Here is a 23333-nt window from a genome sequence, read left to right on the forward strand (position 1 = left end):
CCGCTAAATTCATTTCAAGTCTCCCAAATGTGGCCGAACCAGCACCAAGCCCTTAAATAGTGTTCTTCAGGTGTGTGTGAACTATTCCTATGAACGTCGCTGACTTTTTGGCAACAGTAAATCCCACAAAAAATAAAGTAGCTGCTTGTCAGCTGCCGTCGATGCATCGCTGCAACGTGAGCCTCTCAAAGCCTTATTTATTTGGCAAAAGGACAAAAATTCTCTCCAACCAGCGATTGCCTTCATTATATTCTCATAGTTCAAAAATATTGCCAGTTTATCCGAAACAAAACTACCTCAACAACCCACGTACCAGACATTTAAAAAAAAAAAAGATGAAGTGAAAACAAGATGCAAACAAAGATCTTTGCTTGTGTACAACTCCGTAACAGAAATAAATTAACGACAAAAAAAGGGTTCAATCTTTGCACTTCAAGTCGCAACAGAAACGAGAGGAGAAAGATTCACTCACTCACACAAACTCCATTTTTACAAGAGCACTAGGAACTTGTTTATATATATTTTTTTAAAAGTGCCAAAATAAGTGAAATCTCGCTTGTGGTCTAAACATGTCCGAGAGAGGAGTAAAAGTACCTGAAAGAGAGTGGAAAGTGTTTATTTACCCTCTGAGGCTCCCTTTTTAAGTATTGCTCATATATTGTATAAGAATATAAGACTAAAGTCCCCAGCGCTACTTTCTTAGTTCATATTTTTAGGTTTGTTTTGGCAGTCCCTCGGGTTCCTTTTGTCTCTTCCTGACACTCAAAGTGAATCCGAGTGCTTCCGGCGTTCGTTTGGCTGATGGTGGGGGGCCCAAAAACGTCCCCTCAAACGGCCCGATATTAAAGAAAGAAAAGAAAAAAAAAAAGAGCTGAGTTAAGAATATTCCAGAGTGGCGTGGAGGGAAGGCATGGACCAAGCAAAGCCTCCTTTACTCGGTTTTATTTGTAAACGTGTCGTAGCGTTTCCGTTTTTTTTTTTTTTTAAAGCATAAAGTCGTGTGTAAACTTTTACACGTATAAATGTGTAAAAAAAAAAAAAAAAAAAAAAATTCAAGTGGCGTGTTGGCGGCGGCCTCTAGCTGCTCTCGATGATCCTCCCCAGCGCGTCGCGCAGCTCCGTCAGCTCGAACAGCTTCCCGTCCAGCAGCTCCAGCAGCTGACGGAGGCTGCGGCGGAACGCCTCCCGCTGCTGCTGGTTGCTCTGCAGCCGGCGCTCCAGGTCGCTCAGCCGGGCCTCCAGCGCCTGGTTCATCGACTCCGTGTGCTAAAAAAAACCCCCAAAAAGAACGGTTCACCCTCATCCCTCCTTTTGGATCAAACAAAAGGGCAACGGTATGCTAATGAGCTGCAGGTGCGCCTGATTCGCTCACCTGTAGCTTCTGAGTCAGGAAGTCCTTCTGAGAGCGGAAGTCGTTGGTGCTCTCCACCTCCGCCTTAAGTCCCTCCAGCTCCTGTAGATGAAAAGAGAAGGGAGTTATTGAGGACGGCGTAAGGTGTGGGGGGGGGGGTCCTCCATGCGCCCCCCGTACCTCCTCTTTGGCCCTGAGGGCCGACTCCAGCTCCTCGATGGTCTGGTTGAGCTCCGTCTTCTGGGACTTGATCACTGTGGTTTGGCCGCTGACGCACTCCAGCTCCGTCACCTGGGACACAAAAGACGAGCCTCCGTCACCGCGCAGTCGAATGGCGACGGGCCGACCCGGGCGGGTCCGACCCGGGCGGCGTGCAGCCGTACCCGTTTGTGAAGCCTCTCCGCCTCCTCCTGATAGGCCGCCAGCTGCTGCTTCCACTGCTTGACGTTGGCCGTGGACTCGAGCAGCGCCGCCGTCAGCTTGGCGTTGTTCCCCTTCAGGGCCTCAAGCTCCGCCTCCCAGTGCTTGTTAATGTTGGAGGAACTGGGGACGCAGAGGGTTACAGTTAGAAGGGCCACGGCCAGTGTTTCTCTCAAGGTTCGTACAATGTTACGATAACAAACAGGACCAGCACATCCATTTTGGTGGAAGGAGCCGGTCACACTGACAGTGACACACGTCGGTCACTTAACGACAAAAAAAGGAAATATTAAATCCAATTTGACGGCACAATGAGCAGCATTTAGAACCCGTCATGTCTACGTTGGTATGTCTAAGCTGGTTCAAGCTTCTCTGCTGCATTAAAATCCCCCGAAGCGAACAAAACTCCTTCATAATTCATAGAAAGCCCACGTGGTGTTTGATGTTCTGCTGTTCAGGGGCCCGACAAATGGACACTTTCTGAATCCGCATCCAGAGAGTCGCTGACGGACCAGTGGCCCACGCGGCTCTCACCTGTGTGAGAAGAGCAGTGCATTCTGGGAAGGCTCGGCTCTGGGCTCTGCGTGCTGAGGTGTGCCCGGTCGGACCCTCTCATCCTCTGTGCCGTTGACGCTCTCCGGGGTCAAAGGTGACAGCAGATCACCTGGAGCCGACTCCTGCTTCCACGCAGCGGCAAACGGAAGGAAATACACGTTAATTAAATAACTGAAGTTTATGTTGTTTGGGGGGAAAACAACAAATGATTTGCTTTTTATGCCGAGAGTTACGCGTCAGCATTATAACTATGAGGCTTCGAGTGCTGGTGTGGTTAGCTTAGCTTAGCATAGAGACGACTAGCCCGGCTCTGTCCAAAGGGAACAAACCAATTAAACCACCGATTCACCTTTAAAGAGCCACGCTAGCGGTTTATGCTAAGCTAAGCGCTTTATGCTAAGCTAAGCGCTTTATGCTAAGCTAAGCGGAAAGATCTTATTTCCTGAACTCTTCCTTTTAAACGCAGACACAACGAATCGATAGAGCGAATGTTTCCGTGCTCTCACAAACCAACAGGAACGCAGCCCGGGACCTCAGAAATACTCACACATTCATTTGAGTCACATTCATATCAGTCATATTCCTTTTAGTCATATTTATTATTCAGTCATATCGCTGACCGTCATGTTCTGAGAGCACGGAAGGAGAACTGTGGGGTTTGGGGGGAGAAGTTAACAAAGACGAGGTCACGGTGAGGAACACTGGGCTCACTAACGTCTTTGTGGTGGGACGCCGCAGTCGGGCGTTTGTGAGGAGCGGGAAGAGGGGGTGGGGGGGGGGGGGGGGGCAGTTATTGGAATCATGTAAATAATGCTTTCCATTTATTTATTTGTTTACCTTTTTACCAGGTTTGTTGACTGACAACACATTCCTTTTTACAGCGCCACCCTGAGGATTCGTTCGGGAGAGCAGAGGTCAAACAAGAAAACATTCATTGGCCCGGAATTCCCATCCTCCTGGTTTGGCATCAGGTCACTTCATGACACACCGACTCTCAAGGAGGGAAACTGCCTCGTTAGCTCAGAATTAGCCGTTAGCATCTGAGCTTCGATTCCACTCCACAGGTGAGCCGTCTATCAGAGTGATGATGAAGAAGCAGAAAGACGGGCGGGCGACTCTCACCTGAGACGGAGAGCTGGTGAGCTCCATCTTCTCCTGAGACTTCTCCTTCGCTGACCGTGCGGCCTCCTTGAACTCTGCAAACTTTTCTGCAAACTGAGAAGAGCAGGAGAATGTACCACAACGACCTCGACCACGGCGTGCACGCGTTCTTCATCATCATCATCATCATCAGAAGCCCAAAAGCGCCTCACCTTGGCCAGGTTGCTCTCGGAGGAGAAGCCGAGGCCGTAGACGGTGTTGGCCCGGCTGTCGGCCCACTGGCCGAACTTCTGCGACGTCTTGGTGAAGGTCATGTTGGGGGTGATGGTGCTGTTGATGATGGCCTGGAGGCCACAAAGAGACGCGGTTTGTTCAAGCATCACACACACACACACACACACACACACACACACACACACACACACACACACACACCTTGGTTCCGTCGAGGCTGATGATGCGATACACATTCCTGGTGTTGTCGTAGAAGTAGGAGACGGTGACGGCGTGTTTGCTGGTGGGGACCCAGTTCTTCTTGGTGTTCGGGTCGATCTGGAAGACGTGGGCCCGGGTGCTGAAGATGGGCTGCTCCCTGTGGAACAGAAGGGGGGGGGGGGGGGGGGGGGGTAAGCTTTAAATATGCGTAACTGCTGCCACATCGACATCTCGGCCGAGAAAGGATTCGACGACCAAGAAGTGACTCATTATTTCATGGCAACTTTGGTGCTTTTAAAAAGGCGAGTTCCCTTGAACTGAACCACCGACTGAAAAGCCAGTCGCGTTCATCCTGAGGAGAACACGGGATGCACGGACCACACTTTTCAATACAACCCATCCGACAGCATTTGGGGCGGAGGTGCGGTTCCTGAAGGACCCCGTCGGCTCGGACCGACGTGATGAATCCGGAGGAGGAAGGTGAGAGAAACAGCTTCACAGATCCCATCACATCCATAATTCAGCAGCCTGCTGCCGCGCTGATGCACCGCCAGTAAGTGGACGGGGGGGGGGGGGGGGGATAATACACACACGCTGTGTCTGTGTTAAGTAGAAATAAATGTTGGACGCTAAAGAATGAAAATGTAAATGTTAAAATGTGCTTCATGGTGTGGATTGTTCTCAAACACAGATCGCTCTGCAGCCGGAGGGTCATTAAAAATGATTAATGCTCCAAAACAAAGCCCCGTGATAAAAGAATGTTGTGACATTTAGACGCAGAATCACCGACACGTTCCCATCGAGGTTTCTTATTATGTTCTTGCCGTTCCCTCTCTTGATTTTGGTAACTGTGTGTATTTATGTTGGGCCTCACAGTAACTTTCTCCTCTACATCAGTGTTTATGATACCCACTCCAGCACCTGAGTATCGGTGGATAGACTCACTCACATTAAGTGGATTCGCCTCGGGCCTCCTCTAGGGACGAAGCCACTGTTCTCTGGCGTGTTAATTAAGTCGCCACGTGTTATTTAACAGACGGGCGCGGTGAATCGGAGAGATGGTGACAGGTGGAGGGCGTGAACGCCACCTCAAACAGAACAGAAGGTACATTCAAACGAGAGATGAGGTTGAAAAATGGATGAAATTGCACTCGTTCTTCTGGCTTTGTGACCTTATGGTTGAAATGCACTTATTGAAAGTCTCTTTGGATGAAAGCGTCAGCTACATGACCGTAATGTGAAAAGTAAGAAGTAGTATCTATTATTTCAACAGCTAACGTTAGCTCCTTTCGGGTGTGTGTGTGTGTGTGTGTGTGTGTGTGAGAGAGACGATTGTTAGCCCATAATCCCTTTCTACAATGAGCCGTTCTGAGGCCTTCGAGTCTCAATGACAGAGGAATCCGCCCCCAGATGCTCTGGGATCAGCATTTCTTCTGACAACAGAAGACGCACACGGTGTGTTTGCATACTGGGGGAACAAAACCTGGAGTGTGTCGACAAAAAGGTGAATGTGTTGAGGTGATCTCTCTCTACAGCGTGTTCTTTACCAGGACCGCGGACATGGAGACGTGTTACTGCCTCATTTGTCCTCAGAGCAAGTTTGATTGGAGGGATTAGCCACATTATCCCAATTTATTACGCATTTTCCTATGAATCCTTATTAATCAAGACTCGGATCAGTGTCATCGTTTAGAATAGGACTTTATGAAAGGACTGATTTAGAAAATGTCTTCCAAAACCCAAAAGATATTTAGTCAATGTCATAAAACTCACATTTGAGACAATGATTCAGTGCTAATGACGACATAAATGTCTTTAGTTAATAACTGTCCATCAGACTGGTTTTCAGTCCAAATTCAATAGAAAAATAGTTTTAATCTTCTTTTTAAAGTGCACCTCCCGCTCTTGAAATTCTGATCGTAATAATTCACGTCATAAACCAGGAAGCACTCATCACTCACCAAACACGTTTAGCTGTCTGACCTCGAAGGGGAAATAACGCTAACGCTAACGCAGCCGTCGTCGTGGCAACCGAAAGGAAAGCGACGTGCTCCTCAGTGTTCACCCGTGTAATGCTGGGAGGGGGGGGGGGGGCAAGTTGAATTACTGGCCTCACTGGTTAAGTACAAAATATTCCCCGTTCACGGTTTATTTTTAGACGAGCCAAGTTCGAGGAGGACGGCGTGTTTACATCGCTGTACAGGAACAGAAGCTCCATGTTGGAGCCAGCAGGGTTGCTTATTAGTATTGATTGCATGACGGGGGTAACTGTACTCGTGCTCTGTGTGTGTGTGTGTGTGTGAGGAATTGATTGTTGGGGGTGGATTAGGACCATTGGCCTTGAGAATTACAGAGGATGTTCTCCCCCACCCCCACAATATGACACCAAACCAATCACGGGCTACATCATCTGCTTTCACCCAAGAACTAGGTCGCTCTCTCCATACATCCAAGTGCAAGAGGACAGGGGGGGGGGGGGGAGAGAGAGACATCACCGCTGTCTAGTAGGACAATTTAAATAGCTTTGGTTTTCCTTTTGGCTGCAAAAAAAATCAAAGTATTATACTCTCTCTGAGCTGTATTTTCTCACGGAACTGACTCCCATTTGCTTGCATTCTTTACACCATGCAACAAAACATGCAACTGGATCGGATGCTTTGTGCAACAGTGGCCTTCTTCATTGCAGCCTAATCTTTTAGCTTCACTAATCTAAAATGTCAGTGTGTGGAGGCTGTGAGTACATAGTGTGTGTGTGTGTGTGTGTCTCCAACAGGGAAGTAGCAAATTCTTTTACTTTTGCACCTGACATGGAGGTGACAGCAGCTCTTCACACAGTTAGCCACGGTGGCTAAAGCTAGCAGCCCCCCCCCCCTCCTTCTGAAATCTGAAAATTAAAACTTAAGTCACACAAAGCAAAGGGCGCGTGAGACGTACCCCATTTCAGCGGGATGTTTTGGTGGCTTCAGAGGAGTGGAAGCTGATCCTCTCGGAGGGGGGGGTGAGCGGGGCTGGAGGGGCTAGCTTCGGGCTCCTGGTCTCCCCCCGCTCTCTCTCTCCCTCTTTCTCTCTCCCCCTCTCTCTCTCTCTCTCCCCCCCCGGGGGTCCCGCTACAGCCGCTCCGGTGGTTGTGGCTTCACGGCCGGCGGAGCCACGGCGTCGTTCTCAGTGCGGACATCGGGTCCTCGGCTCGGCGGCTGTCTTCGTGTTTGTCGTCGTCGTCGGTTGCCGTTGACGTTATGCCCTCGGGAGCATTCTTTCGGTTTGGCGGCTTCACCCGAGCAGACGTGTCTGTGCATGCACGGTGAAGGGGGAGGAGGAGGGGGAGGAGGAGGAGGAGGATGAGGAGAAGCTAACCGCTAGCTTCAGCCGTTAGCTTGAGCAAAACTCCCCACAAACGAGGATTAACGGCGCGGCGGAGACGTTGGCGGGAAGAGGGTGCTGTGATTTATGGCCGCCAGAGAGCCGCTTAACACACAAAAAAAACGTCCATGGAGGAGGGAGAAAGAAAGAAAGGAAAAAAGCCGACCGTTGACGTTAGTTTGTGCCCAGCCGCCGTGGAGCTTAAAATAAGGAACGTTACTCTGGTTCGTAACGTTAAAACCGAGAAATCGGTACAAACCGGTACGTGTAAAAGGTGATTATCCTCGGCCGAAAAAAAAAAAATTACACCGTACCCCGACTGTTCGATAATCCCGCCTTCAGCCGCTGGCTCGTCCTCGCGGTCCGCTGTGCCATTAAAGATTAAATTCCCTCGAACCGAGTTTGGCACCGGAGAGTTCGCGTCTCGGCGACGGGCGGACGTCTTCTTCCTCCGGGAGAGACGGCGTCTTCATCTCCGCTGGCTCCGCGGAGAAGACGGAGGCCACTCGGCGGCGCTCGCTCCGGGGTCCGGCATCCCCATCCCCATCCCCTCCCGGGAACCAGCTCCGCTGCGCCGGCGTAGAATCGTCAGCGGAGACGTAGAATCCTTCAGGGAAGAACGTGTGTGTTTTAATGTACCGTCTTATTATTCGAGCCGAGCGTTAAACTAGGATTTAATGTGTGATCCCCGACGCTCCGTCGGCCGGTTCATCCTCTCGCCATCCGCCCCGTCTGCTCTCCGTCGGCCCGCATGATCTCCTTCATTCAAAACGTCCTCCGCCGCTGCTCCGCAGGGGGGGGGGGGGGGGGGGGGAGCATTAAAAAGCAACGACGTTATTACGTCATCGCCGGGAAATAAAACATCCGGCGTGTGATTCAAAAAGCTGCACCTCATTTGGCGCAGTCATCAAACAACCGCCTCAAAGTGTCCCTTTGAGCCAAAAGTAAAGTTGTATAAAGTTAAACACATCACGTCCTGCCATGCATTAAAAAAAATGAGATATCAGTGAGAAAAACCACCCATCCCAACATCCCAGAGATGAACACGATAAATAACAATACACAAAACAATACATTTATATTTACAACAAAGTGAGACTGCACACAAACACACCTGATCTGTTGTTTGACATCTTGTGGAGAGCTGTTGCAAGGAGCTGCATAGAAGACCACAGAGCCATTACGTTCTCCAATTTGAATGGGATTTGAAGACATTTTACGGCACCGATTTATTGATTGATTGGGTAATCAAACCACTCGTTGGTGATACACGTCCTTAACGTTGCTCTGGCGATTGAAGCTGTCAGAGTGACAGTCAGCAGGTGACAATAGGTGCTGTGATAACTGAATGATGCTTCTTGAATGTAATATTACCTGAGCTGAATGTGCTCAAACACTGTTCGAAGAAGTTCACGTTTCATACCAGTACATATTTTAACCTTTTTGAAAGTGTGCCAGAACCTTTAATACGAGGACAACTTTTACCCGGATACGACCTGTTGACTTTAAGTAAAACCCTCCCCGACTCCTCCAGTCTTTCCTTTTCTCGTCTCGCTGGAAGACGGACGCAAACAGGTGCCAGATTGACATTTCCGTTGTGTGGTGTCACAGAAAGCGGATTTTTAAGTACAAATGGCTGAAGGTTAAAAACTGCACATTAGCCCATACATGTGTATTATTAGGTCAACTGTGTTCTAAATGTATATGTATATTTGTCTACTCCCTTTTCCTCACTCTCCCTTAAATTTAATTGATTTGATCCCTTAAAACCACAAAACAACAAGACACCGATCTGCGTATGACAGACTTAAGAGACACACTGATATTTGATACAGACCACCAGCAGAACATATTTAGACTTGGCTAAAAAAAAAAAAAAAAGAAGTACATGCTGATGCATTTTTGTACAGTTCTGATTGACCCCAAGCAACAACTAATTGACCCCGATTAACCTGTTTATTGTACATGTCAAAGGAAAGAGCTCAGCCAGAGCCAACAGATGACAAATTAGCCTCCCTTGCATGCTGCAAATGCTTCAGATGAAACACTGGAGGAGCGGGTTTCTATTTCAAGATTACGCTGAGCACGAAGACTCAGCTGGAAGACGCCGGGCTCCAAATGGGATCGACAGAGCGGCGCTGCGTCGTGGCGAGAAGGACTGAAAGCGGGTTCATCGAGGCAGCATAACGATGGACACCCCGGCAGAAGATGTGTCGCGGGTGGATGTGGACGCCGAGATGAGGGCGATGACGCCAGAAGAAATCGCTGTAAAAGACCTCGAGGCCGGCGACGAAGTGGAGACCCTCAGAAACAGGTAGAGACCAGCACCCCCTTCGTGGATTGGAAGTGGTTTCTATTTTAGAGGCAACTTTATGTTACTTTTGGAGGTTTTGTTGAATCAGTCAGCAAAATCAAATGCAGTACAACAGAATCTCCAAAATGGTCACAAGTCAACATCCAAAATAGAATCAGAAAAGTGGAGGATTTATTGCATCAGCTTTAGTTTGGGATCCCAACTACCATAATAATAATAAGAGCATCCTCAATTCAGTTGAATTCACACAGTCAATATCACAAATATGCTTCAGGGGGCTTTATGACTTGACATACTGCAAGGTTATTAAAATAAAGAATAATTAAAGCTACTTTCTAATCTATTTGACTGAAAAAGTGTCTTATCTCACGTTGTTTCCTGCCTTCAGCTTACGCGAGGCCGTCCACGACGACAACGTCCGACCCAAGATGCAATGCCTGATGATGGACTCCTCCTTCTCCATGGTCACAATGCAAGGCGAGGACAGCGGGATCGCGTGGGAGACGACCCCCAGCCGCTGCGCCACGCCGTGGGGGTCCGAGCCCGGAACCCACGGCGCGGACCCCGGCTGCGCCGCACCGGGGTCGGCGCCGGCGGGGAAGATCATCTTCATCATGGACGAGGAGCTACTTTCGAGACGGAAGAAAAGCAAAGAGAGAGCCGACCGGAAGAGCAAAGCAGCGGGACGGATAGAGGTCCTCGGGGAAAGCTCCGAGAACGTCTCGGGAAGGCCGGAGTTAGTCGAGGTCTCGCGGCCGAATGTGAAGCCTGAGGACGGAGACGAGGAGGAGGCCCCCGATCCCCTGGTGGACAAAGAGCAGCGGCTCTTCAGCCTGGTCTCCGAGGGCTCTGAAATCCTCAACATCGTCGTTCCCCCCAAACTGGCAACCGTGGACGAAGAGGAGAGCAAAGAAATGGTGGACAACCTTTCTTATCTGGAGGAGAGCGTCGTTCGCAAAGGCGTCGAGGAGGGTGGCGACAGCGATCCGGGGTTCGCGGGGTCCGGTGCGGCGAGAGGGGATCCGGCCGCGGCCTCCTCTTCCTCCGCGGGCACGAACGTGACGGACCCACCGGGCGCTCCGGTGACCAGGCCCAGGGGCGCCGCCGGCAACGTGGACTACTTCGAGGCGTTTGCCCTGATTGACGCAGAGGCTCCAGGGAGTCCCGCTGTGGCCGGCGCGCGGGCGGCGCTGGGAGCGGGGGTCGCCCCCGAGACCCGGGACGCCTTGAGTCCTTCACGACCCGAAGGAGACAACGCCGCCCCAACAGCAACAACAGCAACTGTGGATGACGACATGTCGGACACAGTGAGTCTGGCGGAAATCACCAGCGAGCTTCTGGACGAGGTCTTCTACGGCGGTACGGGCAGCTTCTCCATGAAACCTGTGGACAAAGACGACGGACGCGGCGCGCCTTCAAGGTTCCCCTCGAAACCCAGCGGCTCCACTTTGTTCGGAAGCCAAGAGGACGTACTGACTCCGATATTCCTGCCGGACGGACCTCCCAAGATCATCGATCAGATTTTGCTGGAGGAGCCCAAAGCCATGCCTTTCCTCTACACCGACCTGTACGAGGAGGCGGTCGGCAGTCGCAAGAAAGAAGAGGACACGGAAAGCATGACGTCGGAGAAGTCCTTCCACAGCCGGCATTCAGACCGGGAAGCCCGGGGATATTTAGAGAAATACGTCCTCATGGACGACACTCCTGTGCCGGTAGCGGAGCCGTCTGACCAGGACGAATCTCCGGAGGAAGGTCCTCGGGTACTGGCCCAAGATTTGTACGACTTTGGCGATTTGCTCTCCGCGCCTGAAGAGGGTGAGATGCCAGATTCCGAGGAGGAAATCACAGACTTCTTCAGGTCCAGTGCCAACGCGTCTCCGTTGGACGTCGAGCCTTTCCCTCGATCTCTCGAAGAGGACGAACCCGAAAAAACTGCAAACTTGAAAAAAGGCGCCTCCGTCGCGTTGGAAAACGTGGCTAAAATCCCGGTGGATCAGCTCGGCGTCTCAAGCTTTGAGTTTCTCCGGGAGGAACCCGACTGGGGGGGCGCAGATGAACACCATGCGGCTACGTACGAAAAAGCGGTCGGCACAGTTCGGGAAGTGCAGGAGCCAGATTTGGAAACGCCGAAGCCAGTCGCGCCTGCGAGGAGAAAGGTCACGCCCTCTCCCAAGGCGTGTCTGGACCTCACACCTTTGACCCCCGTCGACGTCATCCCGCCGGAAGAGGCTGGTGGAAAGGAGCACAGGGTGGAGGAGAAAGAGACGGCGTCGCCGGCAGAGGCCGCCAACGAGGGGGACGAAGAGGAAGCGATGCGGGACATCGCCAACGTCGCTCTGCTTCAAAGCGCACTGGACGCGATGGAGACCCCGCAAAGCGAAGGCGTCCGGGACCCGAACCCGGCCGCAGATCAGGAGAGGGACTCTGGAACTTTAGAGGGAATGGGGGTGAATGAGAGGGAAGAGGCTCCGAGACAAACTGAACCGGAAAGAGTAGATGTTAAGTCGACGGAATTGGTTCATCCGGAGAAACGAGGCGGAGGTTCAGCGGAGCCAGCTAAAGACAAAGGACAGTGCGTAATACTTTAGGTGAGATTTAGACCGGTTTAATCTCAGTGGCCTTTCTGATCAGGTCATCATTCGAGTTATTTAATATCCCAGTTTCCTACAATTCAGTGAGGGAAAATTCTTTACACTTTAACACGATCTGAAGAGGGCCAAATGGGTCATTTTTAGTTTACCACTTTGCACCTGGCTGTTCTCACCATCTCAGTGATCAAATATCGAGAAGAGGTGGATAATTTCTTTTTTGGGGTTGTTAATCCAGTCTTTGCGGTTTGAAGGACTGGCGCATGAATCCAAGCGTGTTTGAAGGGAAAAGTTTGGGAGTGTGAATAAAAAAGTGTGTGTGTGTTGGTGTGTCATTCGTGCGTATCTTCAGCTATTAATAAGTCTCCCTGTCTGTTAACCTGACACCTCGTCTCAACCAGGAGTCTATTAACTCTCTTGTAAACAGTTACGAAATACCAACAAAACACGTGCGATACGTGCAAACATGTGCATATTTCTAAACTACAACTATGGAACCCATAGGAGCTCAGCAGTGGTCCATGAAATGCTTGCTGACCTTGAATAGGAAACTCCCAGATATCAATAAAGTAATGTGCAATAAATTAGATATAAACTGAAGCAAATGTGCGGTACAAGATTATTATCTATGTTTCGTAAGATCGACGGCCGTAATAAAAGGCTTTGAGGAGATTTTATCATCAGTTTAAATACGCTCTGGTGAAATCCAGTGTTACATATTATTTTATTTTAAAGTCACCTTTTTTTTAACCTCCACGTCGACAGGCGGCAGCTGTGAGTTGATAGTTTACCATTAGTGGCATAGAGTTACAGTAGATAGAAAGGAAATGCTTATTCACATGGAGACTGTTATAAACATATTATATTTCCACAACAAAATGAAATGTTTTTTGTTTAATACAGGTGTCAGCAATTGAATAGTTTAAAGGTACATTTGACAACTTCCAGATTTTTGTTTTTTTTATTGCGTGCCCGATTTGAAAGCCAACTGACATTTATGGCTAGCAAGCTAGCACAGCCAACACAACGTCAACGTATCTGAATGAATGTAGCATTAGCTGCTACTTTAGCGTTGCTAATTTACGTTACGTTGGTGGTGACTAGAGGAACCCTACAGCGGATACAAGTTAGACAAACGAGTCACACGAAGCCCCTCAAGCCTTGTTGGGAAAATGTATTTTTATTTATATAACTAGCAGTGTTTCTAGTTGGTGTATTTCTATGCTACACGTCCTTCCTCGGCGCCGTGTTTTGAGTTGGACCTGTTAGCATTTTGCTAACTCCGCAATGGACCATGTCTCCGGCTTTTGCCCGTCGATCTCTTCCGAAGAAAACGGAGAAGCCAACGGGGACAACTCGTCGGCGGACGACGAACTCGTGGACGCGTTCGGCGACCTGGCTGCCCTCCCGGTCGAGGTCGGCGAGAGAAGACCGACTTGTTTACGGTGCCGGTGAGCGGAATTCAAGTAAAGCTAATGCTAGCTAGCTAACAAGTCAGTGTGATTGGACCAGGAATGGCAGGGAAGAAACCCTTCTACCGCTTTCCTCTCCTCCTTCTCCTCCTCCTCGAGTAACTGGCATGCTTTAATGAGGGAATAGATTTAATGTCGCTACGCGAAAGCCCGAGATCATCTGCAGGCTGAGAGGTAACGGGGCAAATCACACCTTCACGTCTTCAACTTTCCTCCCATGTAGTCGCCCTCAGAAGGTGTGTCTCTGTCCTTTTCTACCAACACAACCCCTGGACGTCTCCACGTGTCTGTACGTGGTGCAGCATCCCGCAGAGGTGAGTTGTCACATGTCACAGGTGACACATGACACAGAGTGTTTTTAGGATGGCTTTGGCCCGGTCAGATTTAAGTCAAAAAGCAGGTCATCTGGAATTATTGTTCCTGTTGGCACAGAGATCCCATACCTTTAATAACTCAGATTATGCTCGCACCCTTCCCCTATATAATATAAAATAAGAGGCATAATAAAAGAAACAAGATCAAATATTTATAATAAGCAGAATGAAGAATCCACATTATTATTATTCCATCGTTAGATGTATGGGAGGCAATATGCGGCCGCGATATATAAACATTTGAATATTTAATAATAACTGCATTCACAAGAAGGTTTATTTTGTGTTTGATTTTGAAGACCACACCAGCCCAAAGTAAAAGGCAAACATCTTCACCAGAACCTCATGATTGCCGCCATTCTAACCCTCCGCTGTGCTTTCAGGAGAGCCGGGTTCTCCGCACGGTGCCGCTGCTCGCTGCTTGTCTGCCACCCGGAAAATGCAACGTCATCGTGGGCAGGAGATTCAATGAGGAAAAGTAAGCTGTGTTTCTCCCTCTGATTTCACACCACCACTGTCACAGATCTCTCTGATATGTTTGTTTTTTTTTGTCCCGCAGGCACCCGGAGCTGGCAGCGGTGTGTCGGGACAGCAGGACGCTGATCCTGTACCCGGGTCCCTTGTCCCAGAACCTGGAGGAGTTGGTGCAGTACCAGGAAGTGGGAACGGCCAAGAACAATGTGATCATCATAGACGGCACCTGGAGTCAGGCCAAAAACATGTTCCTCAAAAACAGCCTGTTCCACCTGCCCAAACAGGTGTGTGTAACCGTGATGTCACTTTAAAGAGGATGCGGTTACCGAACCTCCGGTATCAAAACCACAGTATTATTACTTTTAATCTTTAAAATGCCTATAATATGTCAGCAAAGAGAGAAGGCCACGCGTGCCCTGCTAATCACCTGTGCTTCTGTTCCTCAGGTGCAGCTAAACCGGAATCTTTCCAGTCAGTACGTGATCCGCACACAGCCCTCCAACATCTGCCTGTCCACGCTGGAGTGCGCCGCCGTGGCTTTATCCATCCTGGAGCACAACGACAACATCCAGGAGGTGACGTGGGGAATACTTAAATAATAATTTTTAAAAACTGTTAACACAACCCTGACGTATTTGCATCACCAGGTTGTTAGGAGCAACGTAAGCATTCATTTGATGTGTCCACCTGATGAATGTAAATCCAATATTCACTCATTTTCACTCTGTTTTGGTCTCCATCAACTCCTCAGAATAGTATCTAGCTTTAAAGCAGCTAAATGCGCTACTGTGTTCAGCTAATTGAAAACTTTGAAAGCGTCTGCCACTGTCTGGACGTCTGATGTAAGCAGATTGAACCTAAACAGTAACGTAAAAGTTGAAAAGCCAAATATGTATTATTTTTCCTGATTTCACTGTCTCAGACAAAGGTCGATGCGTAAACAATGAATGTGTTTGTTCCCCTCTGCGTGTCCAGGTCCTGCTGAGGCCCCTGAAAGCCCTGTGCTCCTTCCAGCTGCAGCACGGCGCCCAGGTCCACCACAGCAAGGAGCACCTGCTGAAGAACGGCATGTACGACAAGCCCATGCCCAAGAACAAGCGCAAGATCAAGAGGATGGAGAAGCTGGTCACCGACCACAACGTCTGCCCGAGATGAGGCAGCGAGGGGGGGGGGTCATCTGAGCAGGACTGTATCATCAGGGCACTCCGAAAACCACTGGAACCTTTTTTTTGGGGGGGGGGGGGATTGTTTTTTAGATAATTGCTGGTAAATTTAATTTATGTATTTGTCCTTCATTAAGTAAATGATTTAAGGACGTATTTAAGTTGTTTTTAATGTCATGGTGTGACAATAAATGAGTTTCTGTTGTTTTACAAACAAAAACAATCTTCATTGGGTTTTATCAACGCTGTGGTGGTTCTGGTTGGATTGACTTTACACATCTCCAACGCGTCACATCATTCAGATGTGTAAGAAAATAAAAAATGATTCAATAAACTAGCACACAAAAACATTACAGCAGGAGAGAAAGGGAGAATTGAGATTTGTATCCTACAGTCTATTTCCAATAAATCATCATTTGTGATGTTTTTAAGATATTTTACATCAATATTATACAAGAATTAGAGTAAATCTGGCTGGAAATAGTCGTGTATAGTATAATTATACACTTAAGTAGACATGTTCAAATCTATTTATTCAAGGTCTCGGTCTCAAATTTTGCCTTTTGGGAATGCTGCAAAAATAAATGTAACAACTTGAACGTATTAATTGTAAACCAGGCGGGTAAAGTGTGTTTTATATGTTGATTCATGGGGTTTGCCCAATGCGCTTAGGGACAATTTTCCACTTGTGTGATTGTGGATAAAAGTATAGATGTCCCCAAGTTACCTCACGTAAAGACAAATTAAAGGTTTTTTTTGGAAGAAGTCCTCAAAGTGAGCAACATCTTTACTGTTTATCCACAAATTCTGATAAATCTAATACTTTTGTATGAGCTACATATATACAGCTGTAGAAATGCATGGTATTTGGCATCTGTTTAAAAGCATTTCAGGGGTGAAGGGAAGTAACGACAGTACCATGTATATTTATCTATCTCTTATATTTTTAAGATGAAATGGTATTATGACACATGGCCCGGAGTTAAATAAAATAACAATAATAATACGAAGACACTTTATGGTAAACAGAAAAATACCTTTTTGGGGGTAAATACATGGGGAGAAACGGCAGCATTTTGTGACATGCCTTGATGTTGCCTTTGGCTGAAATCACGCGCATGCGCGTTTCGCCTCGGCTGCCGCCGCTCCGCCATCTTTCTCGGCTGCCCCATTGTTCACTCAGCGGCGGTTAGGCGGCTCATACTGCGCAATAAAATAACTTGACGGCGTTACAGGCCAGCTGCCCGCGACAGTCGTCTTTCTCTCAGGGTTGCGACTTGTTCTCGGTCAGCAAGTTAAACAGAATGGACGATGACCAGCCCAAAACCCTGTAAGTGTGTGTGTGCGTCTGCGTAACCGCTAGCTAACCGCTCCTAGCCGTTACGTAGCTAAGCTAGCGCTCAGAGATGCAGCCTATTATCCGCCGATCTGTGGACATTTAACCGAATTATAAACAACGATTGTTATTGGGTATTTTAACCTGATCGTGTCGACGGTACCCGGACGCATCGTAATGGTCTAAACGTCTGCTGGATTCGCCTCACTCGGCAACGCTAGCCGACGTTGACTAACGTTAATTCCAAAAATAGCTCAAATTAAGGCGTCGGCCGAGGGAAAATCTTAATTTAAATTGAAATAATAATTGCGGCACGATGCGATTCACGTGTGCCGAAACGAAGGCCGACTCGCACGGATTAGCCACGTGTGAAGGACGGCCGTGGGCTGCTGGTCCTTCTGACGATGAGCAGGAGAACACTGAAGTGTCTTGTTTTTCGTGCGCCGTCACCTCCATTACGTCGTGGAACCGTCCACGCGCAGGCCTGCGATCGAACCATGTGGACCGGTGCTGTTGGTACCAGCGCGTTCATGATGATGATGATGATGATGATGATGTTCTCAAATGGTTATTTCATTTTTCACCCGGGGAAGAGGATCTTGTATTCAAAGACAGCAGTGCTGTATGTGTTAACGGGGTTAGCGATCCCTAGTTGCACTGTTTTTATTGTTGTTAGTATCAAATACAGACTAAGTTGAATCATTTTTCATAAACAGTCCTGATGTTGGATTGTCTGGAGATGCTTCATTGTCTTGAATGCTAAAGCTGGATTGAAAATCTGATAACTGCCAGGTTTTTAATTGTTTGTGAGCCTTTGGTTTTGGTTTATTAAGACATACATCTGGGTTAAAAATGTCTTGACCTTGAAAAAGTTAGAAAAGTTCAACAGCATTGTTATTGGGGAAGCTATTTATTTGAAGAGTAACAGCTCTGCCCGGTTTAGGGTTCACATCACGTGTAGGATACCTGTGTTACATCTACACATCCATCTTCTGTCCAATGCAGGTACGTGGGGAATCTGTCCCGGGACGTGACAGAGGCCCTCATCCTGGAGTTGTTTGGCCAGATTGGACCCTGCAAGAGCTGTAAAATGATAGTAGATGTGAGTTGTCTCTCTCTCTCTCTCTCCCCCCCCCCCCCCCTTCCAGAGTCTTCCCTAACCTTTATCCTGCACGGTTCAACATTGCCTCGCCTCTTACCACTTGAAACATAATTTTATTCATAAGCATTTATTAACTAACAAAGGCCAAAGTGAATTGTTTGATCTTAAATTATATTAATCCTGCATTTCAGTTGTTAGATTAAATCCCGCCGTGCCCCCCCCCCCCAGTGCAAGGACCCAACGCTCATTGTTCAGACTTGTTCTGACCTCTCACTAATCCTAAACGATGATGTCGTCGTATTCACTAACACTTGCATGAAAGCCACAGAGGCCGTCCAATCCAACGTAATCTGCCGCATACGAACACGCGCGCGTGTATTAAGGGAGGAATTTACTGAACCTTTAGAGTTTGATCTTTGCGTTTGTTTGCCCTCTCCAGACGGCGGGTCATGATCCGTACTGCTTTGTGGAGTTCTATGAGTATAGACACGCCACGGCCACAATCGCGGCCATGAACGGTCGGAAAATACTGGGTAAGGTAAGCTATCATATCTCCTGGGTGAGTCGACTGAGGCGCGGCTGGGTGGGCGAGGTTGAAATGAAGCAACTGGAGAGAAAAAAAAAATGATGTATCTTTTTTAGATTTTAATCTCACTTTCTTGTTTCTGCTCCTCCTCACTTTGTTTGTTTTAATTTCGCCATTATTTCCTCTGAGCACAATCTGAGACGGCTGCTGTGGGAACAGCCGACCGAGTTTCTCTGCTTTTACCCCTGACAAACGTAACGTCCTCAGACTCGACGATGGGAGATTTTTATGTTTTAATGGTTTCCCGGTTGCTCGTCCTTGTGGTATTAACACAAATCTGTAGATACCTCCATAAAGTAATTGGATTCAATATTCATAAGCCTGTGAGTTTTAAATAAAACTACCGGAGTATTATTCATTTTCCCCTTTTCCGTCATCTCCCTCATAGAAACCAGCTACACGACTCTTTACAAAATTCAGACTGACGTTTAACTGCGACTTTCTTCATTTCTGAGCAGCATGTCTCAAGTGATGCTTTTTACACATTCATCTTTTAAATAAACTTTTGACCAATTTCCCCACGAAATCCTTTACTAAATCTCAAAGGCAGGATCTTTAGCAGATTATAGCATTATGTAACATGACAATAATACCCATTAAACGGGTGACGAACATTGTGCGTTAACACAGCTGCAAGCAACGTGCTGTTTGAAATCCTTCCTGTCCCATAATGCATCGCTGTGTCTGTTTTAGTCAGCGTGAGTTTTCCATGGTGTTGATTGATTGATTGATTGATCGTGGCCCTGCTGCGTAACCGTGCTACATGTCTTTGATCTACTTGAATTGATGCTCTTCTGTCCCCTCACGTCTTCACTGCTATGTGTTCTTTTTGCAAAGTTATTTCCACGTAGAATCCACGTAAGAGCAACTTCAAGAGAAATACATTCAGTTGAAAATATTTTATTCTCAACAGGTATTGAAGGACCATTTGAGGAGTATAACAAGTTCGTAAAAATCACTTGTTTGTAAGTCCCTTGTTATTTGGACCTTACTTCCTACAGTTTTGCTCCAAATTTTGACTTGACTGAGACTGAAATGTTCCTGATTATGAAGGTGAAATCTTGATATCCCTTTTTTTTTTATTCTCCACTGTTTGAACTTTAATAACTAATGCAGAGGTATGTAAAATGAGATGATAGCAATGGATGAATACATTTGTAGTGGTGGTGTAAGAACCCACGTATGGCCTGCAGAGACCACCTTATGAAAAGCAATTCTCAATCGCAAGATATAAAAGTAAAACTGGTGTGTGACCAAAACCTCAAATCAAAGAGAAAGCACCTTCCTCCCGTCGACGAGCCCACGTCACTTCTCACCTCTTCCTCCCGCTCTCCACTGTCTGTCCTGCAGGAGGTCAAGGTCAACTGGGCCACGACGCCAACCAGCCAAAAGAAAGACACAAGTAGTAAGTCCTCCAGCCGGGTCACATGGGTGCTTCTCCGGTGTCAGCTCACACATCAATGTTAACACACTGATTTTGTGTATCCGTGTTGTGTATCTTTGTTTTTTTTTAGGTCACTTCCACGTCTTTGTTGGAGATTTAAGTCCTGAAATCACCACAGATGACATAAAAGCAGCATTTGCTCCGTTTGGGAAAATATCGTAAGTCTGTTCTGAAGATCATTTCTGTAATGTATTATATTCTACATTTTCAATTTAGGCTGCATCATCAGCATACTTTCAATCCCGTCATAGAACTTTCTCTATCGATATTTAATTGTGTGTCATAATGGAGGAACTTGTCTCCCACGGCAACAGTGAGCCTCATTGATGTGTTTTTAATGGCGCCGTGTGGCTCAGCGCATCACGCTTTACTTGTTACTAGATACGTTGTTGCTTGTGGTCTTTTCATGAGATTCGTTAACAAAAAGAGAAACATAGAACACGGCTGCAGCTTTAAATGCCCCTCAGTCGACGATGAATGAATGAGTGAATGAATCCGTCTTTGTCTGGCGCTCTGTTGACGATGTCGTGCATCCATTTAGCACCACAAGCTGAATTTTGGTGACCGAGTGTGTGTGTTTTCCCCGTAGGGATTGTCGAGTGGTGAAAGACATGGCCACAGGTAAATCTAAAGGCTATGGCTTTGTCTCCTTCTTCAACAAATGGGTAAGTGAGCCGCTGACGCCCATGTGTTAGAGGACTGAGCAAACATTAGCGGGTTCCCATTGTCGGCGTAGCCGAAGCTCGGGGGTGACCACGTGCAGGCGTTCGCCGACTGAGGAGTTGTTTTTCTTTGTCTCCCCCCCCCCATACACACACACACACACACACACTATCAGGATGCTGAGAACGCCATACAGCAGATGGGAGGGCAGTGGTTGGGCGGGAGGCAGATCAGAACCAACTGGGCCACGAGGAAGCCGGCGCCTAAGACTACGAACGAGAGTAAGTTCCCTGTGAATTAAAGCGGAGGAATAATAGTCACACACAACATGATCGTTTTTTATGTTAAAACCAAAAGAATTGCGTTTCATTTTTAACCCATCAGAGGCACACAGTTGTATTGAATAGAAACCGTGGTCTTATCTCTCCGTTAAGCACCCAACACTAAGCAGCTATCCTTCGACGAGGTGGTCAACCAGTCCAGCCCCAGCAACTGCACCGTCTACTGCGGGGGGGTCACCACCGGCCTCACGGGTGAGTGGGTCAGCGGGGTTCAGGCCGCCGGGCTTCAAAGCGCTTCTTTTAACACGGGTTATTTTAACGTTTTCTTTTTCTTTTTGTTTTTTAGAGCAAATCATGAGGCAGACCTTCTCACCTTTTGGCCAAATAATGGAAATCCGTGTTTTCCCGGACAAAGGCTACTCGTTTGTGAGGTGAGGCGACCTTCCGATTGACCCGGTCACATGGGAACTACAGGCGCACCGATTGGCCGATTCTCTCTCCAGACTGACTCAGCAAATCCCATTTATTCATTGACTTTGTTGTCCTCGATAGTGGATGTTTGCATTAAACAAAATTGCAGTGTGCACCAGTTAAAAGGTTAAAGTCCTGCTCTCGTGCGCATGCAGGTTCAACTCCCACGAAGCGGCAGCTCACGCCATCGTGTCGGTCAACGGCACGTCCATCGAGGGCTACGTGGTCAAGTGTTACTGGGGCAAAGAAACCACCGACATGGTCAGCCCCATCCAGCAGGTACAGATGCCACAGGTGTGTACCAACCCCGCGCGTGTTGCATCAAATGAAATTGCCCCCCCCCGCGCCCCCCCCCCCCCCCCCTCTTTAAAACGCCACCCTGAATCCCCAGCAGAGCGCGGTGAGCTTCGCGGCGGCGCAGCCCTACAGTCAGTGGGGTCAGTGGTACAGCAACACGGCCGCCCAGCAGATCGGGCAGTACGTGCCCAACGGGTGGCAGGTGCCGAGCTACGGCGTCTACGGGCAGACCTGGGATCAGCAGGGCTACAAGTGAGTACTTTGAATGCCGTCGATGGAGGGGGAGGGGGGGGGTTGTCCGTCTCGGGCGCTTTTTGCCGTCGGGCTGCTGTTGCCACGGCAACACTAAAAGGCGATGCCGAGCGGCAGCAGCTCTACTGGCCCTTTTTTATACACTGCATGTAGACACTTGTTAGTTATAATATGATAGAAGTATCTCAGAATGTTCTGGAGTACTTCCACAAATGTCCCTTTGTGGGCTGAAGTGATTTCTGGTGATGCTCATTTCTCGGTTGTCGCGATCACAAACCGGACCAAAGCAGCAATGAAACCTCAGAGACACGAGTTCACCGGCGGCTCGTTTCCGTTTGCCCTGAATGTCTCCGTCTTCCCTTCCAGTCATTTACACGCCGGGGCCGGATGGACAGGCGTGGGCGCCGTGAGCAACGGGGCCATGGTGGAGCCGGGCCAGGGGGTCAACGGGGCCGTGCTCACCAACACGGCCGGCATGAGCGCCGCCGGCTACCACACCCACTGATCAGAGGTCCCAGGAGGCCGCTCTGAAGCCTGCAAGGGCCAGGAGGGTGATGCTCTGCCGGGGGGGGGGGGGGGATGGGGGGGGGGGGGGGGGGGGTGCAGCATTAGATGCGCTCTCTGTCACCGCACAGTTATTCTGTTAGGAGCTGGTACCATTTTGTTTTTTTAGGATTCTTCTTTTTTTTTTTTTTTGTTATTTTAATAATCAAACTTTACCAGCCCATAACTTCACCCACTGCCCAAATCTGCAAGTGTAAAGAAAAGCTCCACCTGAGAACACGTAAACACAGTGAAAACAGCTTCCTGGGCCCATCGTTTTTGTAAAGCCTGCAGATAACCGGCCAAATGTAAATCAGACAGTGTGTAGGTATTTCTAGCACAGCCACATTTTAAGTTAAGAGAAACACCAACTAATTATAGTAAAACACCAGGTTTTTTTTTTTCTTTTCTTTTCTCAGAGCCAAAGAGCAAGGGCAGCATTTTCTACCGATGTTTAACAATCATTCGGGGAGGAGGCGGCGCTCGTTCATCTGTAGTCAGTCGGGTTTTAATTGTTTTCTTTTTCCTCAATTGGAACCTCTCACTTCTGGTCTGTCCACCTGTCACCGACGTGAACAACGAGTCCGAGGCCGTTCTCAGGGTGTCGTCCAAGTCCTTCTGTGAAGATAGAAGATCGCTGAGCAGGCGGAGAAGGCCGGTCCAAGTGGAGAGAAAAAAAAACACAAAACAATTGATAAAATTCAGCGCCTCTTCGCTTTAATCTCCCGGCACGAACTGAACAGACTGAAGA

The 23333-nt window shown here is 48.3% G+C and overlaps 4 protein-coding genes across 6 annotated transcripts; 3 read left to right on the forward strand and 1 right to left on the reverse strand.

The window, feature by feature from the left end:
- Nucleotides 1–348: 348 nt before the first annotated feature.
- On the reverse strand, nucleotides 349–7999 carry LOC119226710 (homer protein homolog 1). 2 transcript variants are annotated; one of them, XM_037484932.2, is made up of 10 exons: nucleotides 7537–7999; nucleotides 6797–7150; nucleotides 3863–4019; nucleotides 3640–3771; nucleotides 3449–3541; nucleotides 2306–2448; nucleotides 1735–1894; nucleotides 1532–1642; nucleotides 1373–1453; nucleotides 349–1266 (listed from the first exon to the last, which is right to left on the reverse strand). In XM_037484932.2, exons 2-10 carry the CDS (start codon nucleotides 6799–6801, stop codon nucleotides 1078–1080), a joined length of 1071 nt encoding a protein of 356 aa, XP_037340829.1. In that variant the 5' UTR covers nucleotides 6802–7150; nucleotides 7537–7999; the 3' UTR covers nucleotides 349–1077. The 2 variants fall into 2 exon arrangements, with proteins under 2 accessions (XP_037340829.1, XP_062414860.1); XM_062558876.1 differs by having other exon boundaries at nucleotides 6797–7999.
- A 45-nt stretch (nucleotides 8000–8044) lies between these two features.
- On the forward strand, nucleotides 8045–12448 carry si:ch1073-398f15.1 (cardiomyopathy-associated protein 5). Its single transcript, XM_037484931.2, has 2 exons — nucleotides 8045–9536; nucleotides 9925–12448. Exons 1-2 carry the CDS (start codon nucleotides 9412–9414, stop codon nucleotides 12122–12124), a joined length of 2325 nt encoding a protein of 774 aa, XP_037340828.2. The 5' UTR covers nucleotides 8045–9411; the 3' UTR covers nucleotides 12125–12448.
- A 505-nt stretch (nucleotides 12449–12953) lies between these two features.
- On the forward strand, nucleotides 12954–15670 carry dtwd2 (DTW domain containing 2). The gene is made up of 6 exons (XM_037484930.2): nucleotides 12954–13575; nucleotides 13820–13910; nucleotides 14354–14448; nucleotides 14530–14728; nucleotides 14891–15019; nucleotides 15420–15670. The coding sequence occupies exons 1-6, from the start codon at nucleotides 13412–13414 to the stop codon at nucleotides 15597–15599; spliced, it is 858 nt and encodes a 285-aa protein (XP_037340827.1). The 5' UTR covers nucleotides 12954–13411; the 3' UTR covers nucleotides 15600–15670.
- A 1065-nt stretch (nucleotides 15671–16735) lies between these two features.
- Nucleotides 16736–22609, forward strand: LOC119226758 (cytotoxic granule associated RNA binding protein TIA1-like). 2 transcript variants are annotated; one of them, XM_037485025.2, is made up of 12 exons: nucleotides 16736–16937; nucleotides 17949–18045; nucleotides 18485–18583; nucleotides 19982–20036; nucleotides 20146–20233; nucleotides 20665–20740; nucleotides 20914–21019; nucleotides 21173–21271; nucleotides 21366–21450; nucleotides 21646–21784; nucleotides 21885–22039; nucleotides 22406–22609. In XM_037485025.2, exons 1-12 carry the CDS (start codon nucleotides 16912–16914, stop codon nucleotides 22542–22544), a joined length of 1164 nt encoding a protein of 387 aa, XP_037340922.1. In that variant the 5' UTR covers nucleotides 16736–16911; the 3' UTR covers nucleotides 22545–22609. The 2 variants fall into 2 exon arrangements, with proteins under 2 accessions (XP_037340922.1, XP_037340921.1); XM_037485024.2 differs by having other exon boundaries at nucleotides 16737–16937; nucleotides 21882–22039.
- The last annotated feature ends 724 nt before the right edge of the window (nucleotides 22610–23333 follow it).

Source organism: Pungitius pungitius, chromosome 18 (genome assembly GCF_949316345.1).
Source record: "Pungitius pungitius chromosome 18, fPunPun2.1, whole genome shotgun sequence".
In the NCBI taxonomy this organism is placed as follows: Eukaryota; Metazoa; Chordata; class Actinopteri; order Perciformes; family Gasterosteidae; genus Pungitius; species Pungitius pungitius.

Coding starts and splice junctions, on each gene's coding strand:
- dtwd2 (XM_037484930.2), top strand. CDS start 13,412: ATGGACCATGTCTCCGGCTTTTGCCCGTCGATCTCTTCCGAAGAAAAC. Junction 14,449..14,529: donor AGGAGATTCAATGAGGAAAA/GTAAGCTGTGTT, acceptor TTTGTCCCGCAG/GCACCCGGAGCTGGCAGCGG. Junction 14,729..14,890: donor TGTTCCACCTGCCCAAACAG/GTGTGTGTAACC, acceptor TCTGTTCCTCAG/GTGCAGCTAAACCGGAATCT.
- LOC119226710 (XM_037484932.2), bottom strand. Junction 2,449..3,448: donor TCACCAGCTCTCCGTCTCAG/GTGAGAGTCGCC, acceptor GCGTGGAAGCAG/GAGTCGGCTCCAGGTGATCT. Junction 1,895..2,305: donor GCACTGCTCTTCTCACACAG/GTGAGAGCCGCG, acceptor CTGCGTCCCCAG/TTCCTCCAACATTAACAAGC.
- LOC119226758 (XM_037485024.2), top strand. CDS start 16,912: ATGGACGATGACCAGCCCAAAACCCT. Junction 20,037..20,145: donor CCAAAAGAAAGACACAAGTA/GTAAGTCCTCCA, acceptor GTTTTTTTTTAG/GTCACTTCCACGTCTTTGTT. Junction 21,272..21,365: donor GGTCACCACCGGCCTCACGG/GTGAGTGGGTCA, acceptor TTTGTTTTTTAG/AGCAAATCATGAGGCAGACC.
- si:ch1073-398f15.1 (XM_037484931.2), top strand. CDS start 9,412: ATGGACACCCCGGCAGAAGATGTGTCGCGGGTGGATGTGGACGCCGAG. Junction 9,537..9,924: donor GTGGAGACCCTCAGAAACAG/GTAGAGACCAGC, acceptor TCCTGCCTTCAG/CTTACGCGAGGCCGTCCACG.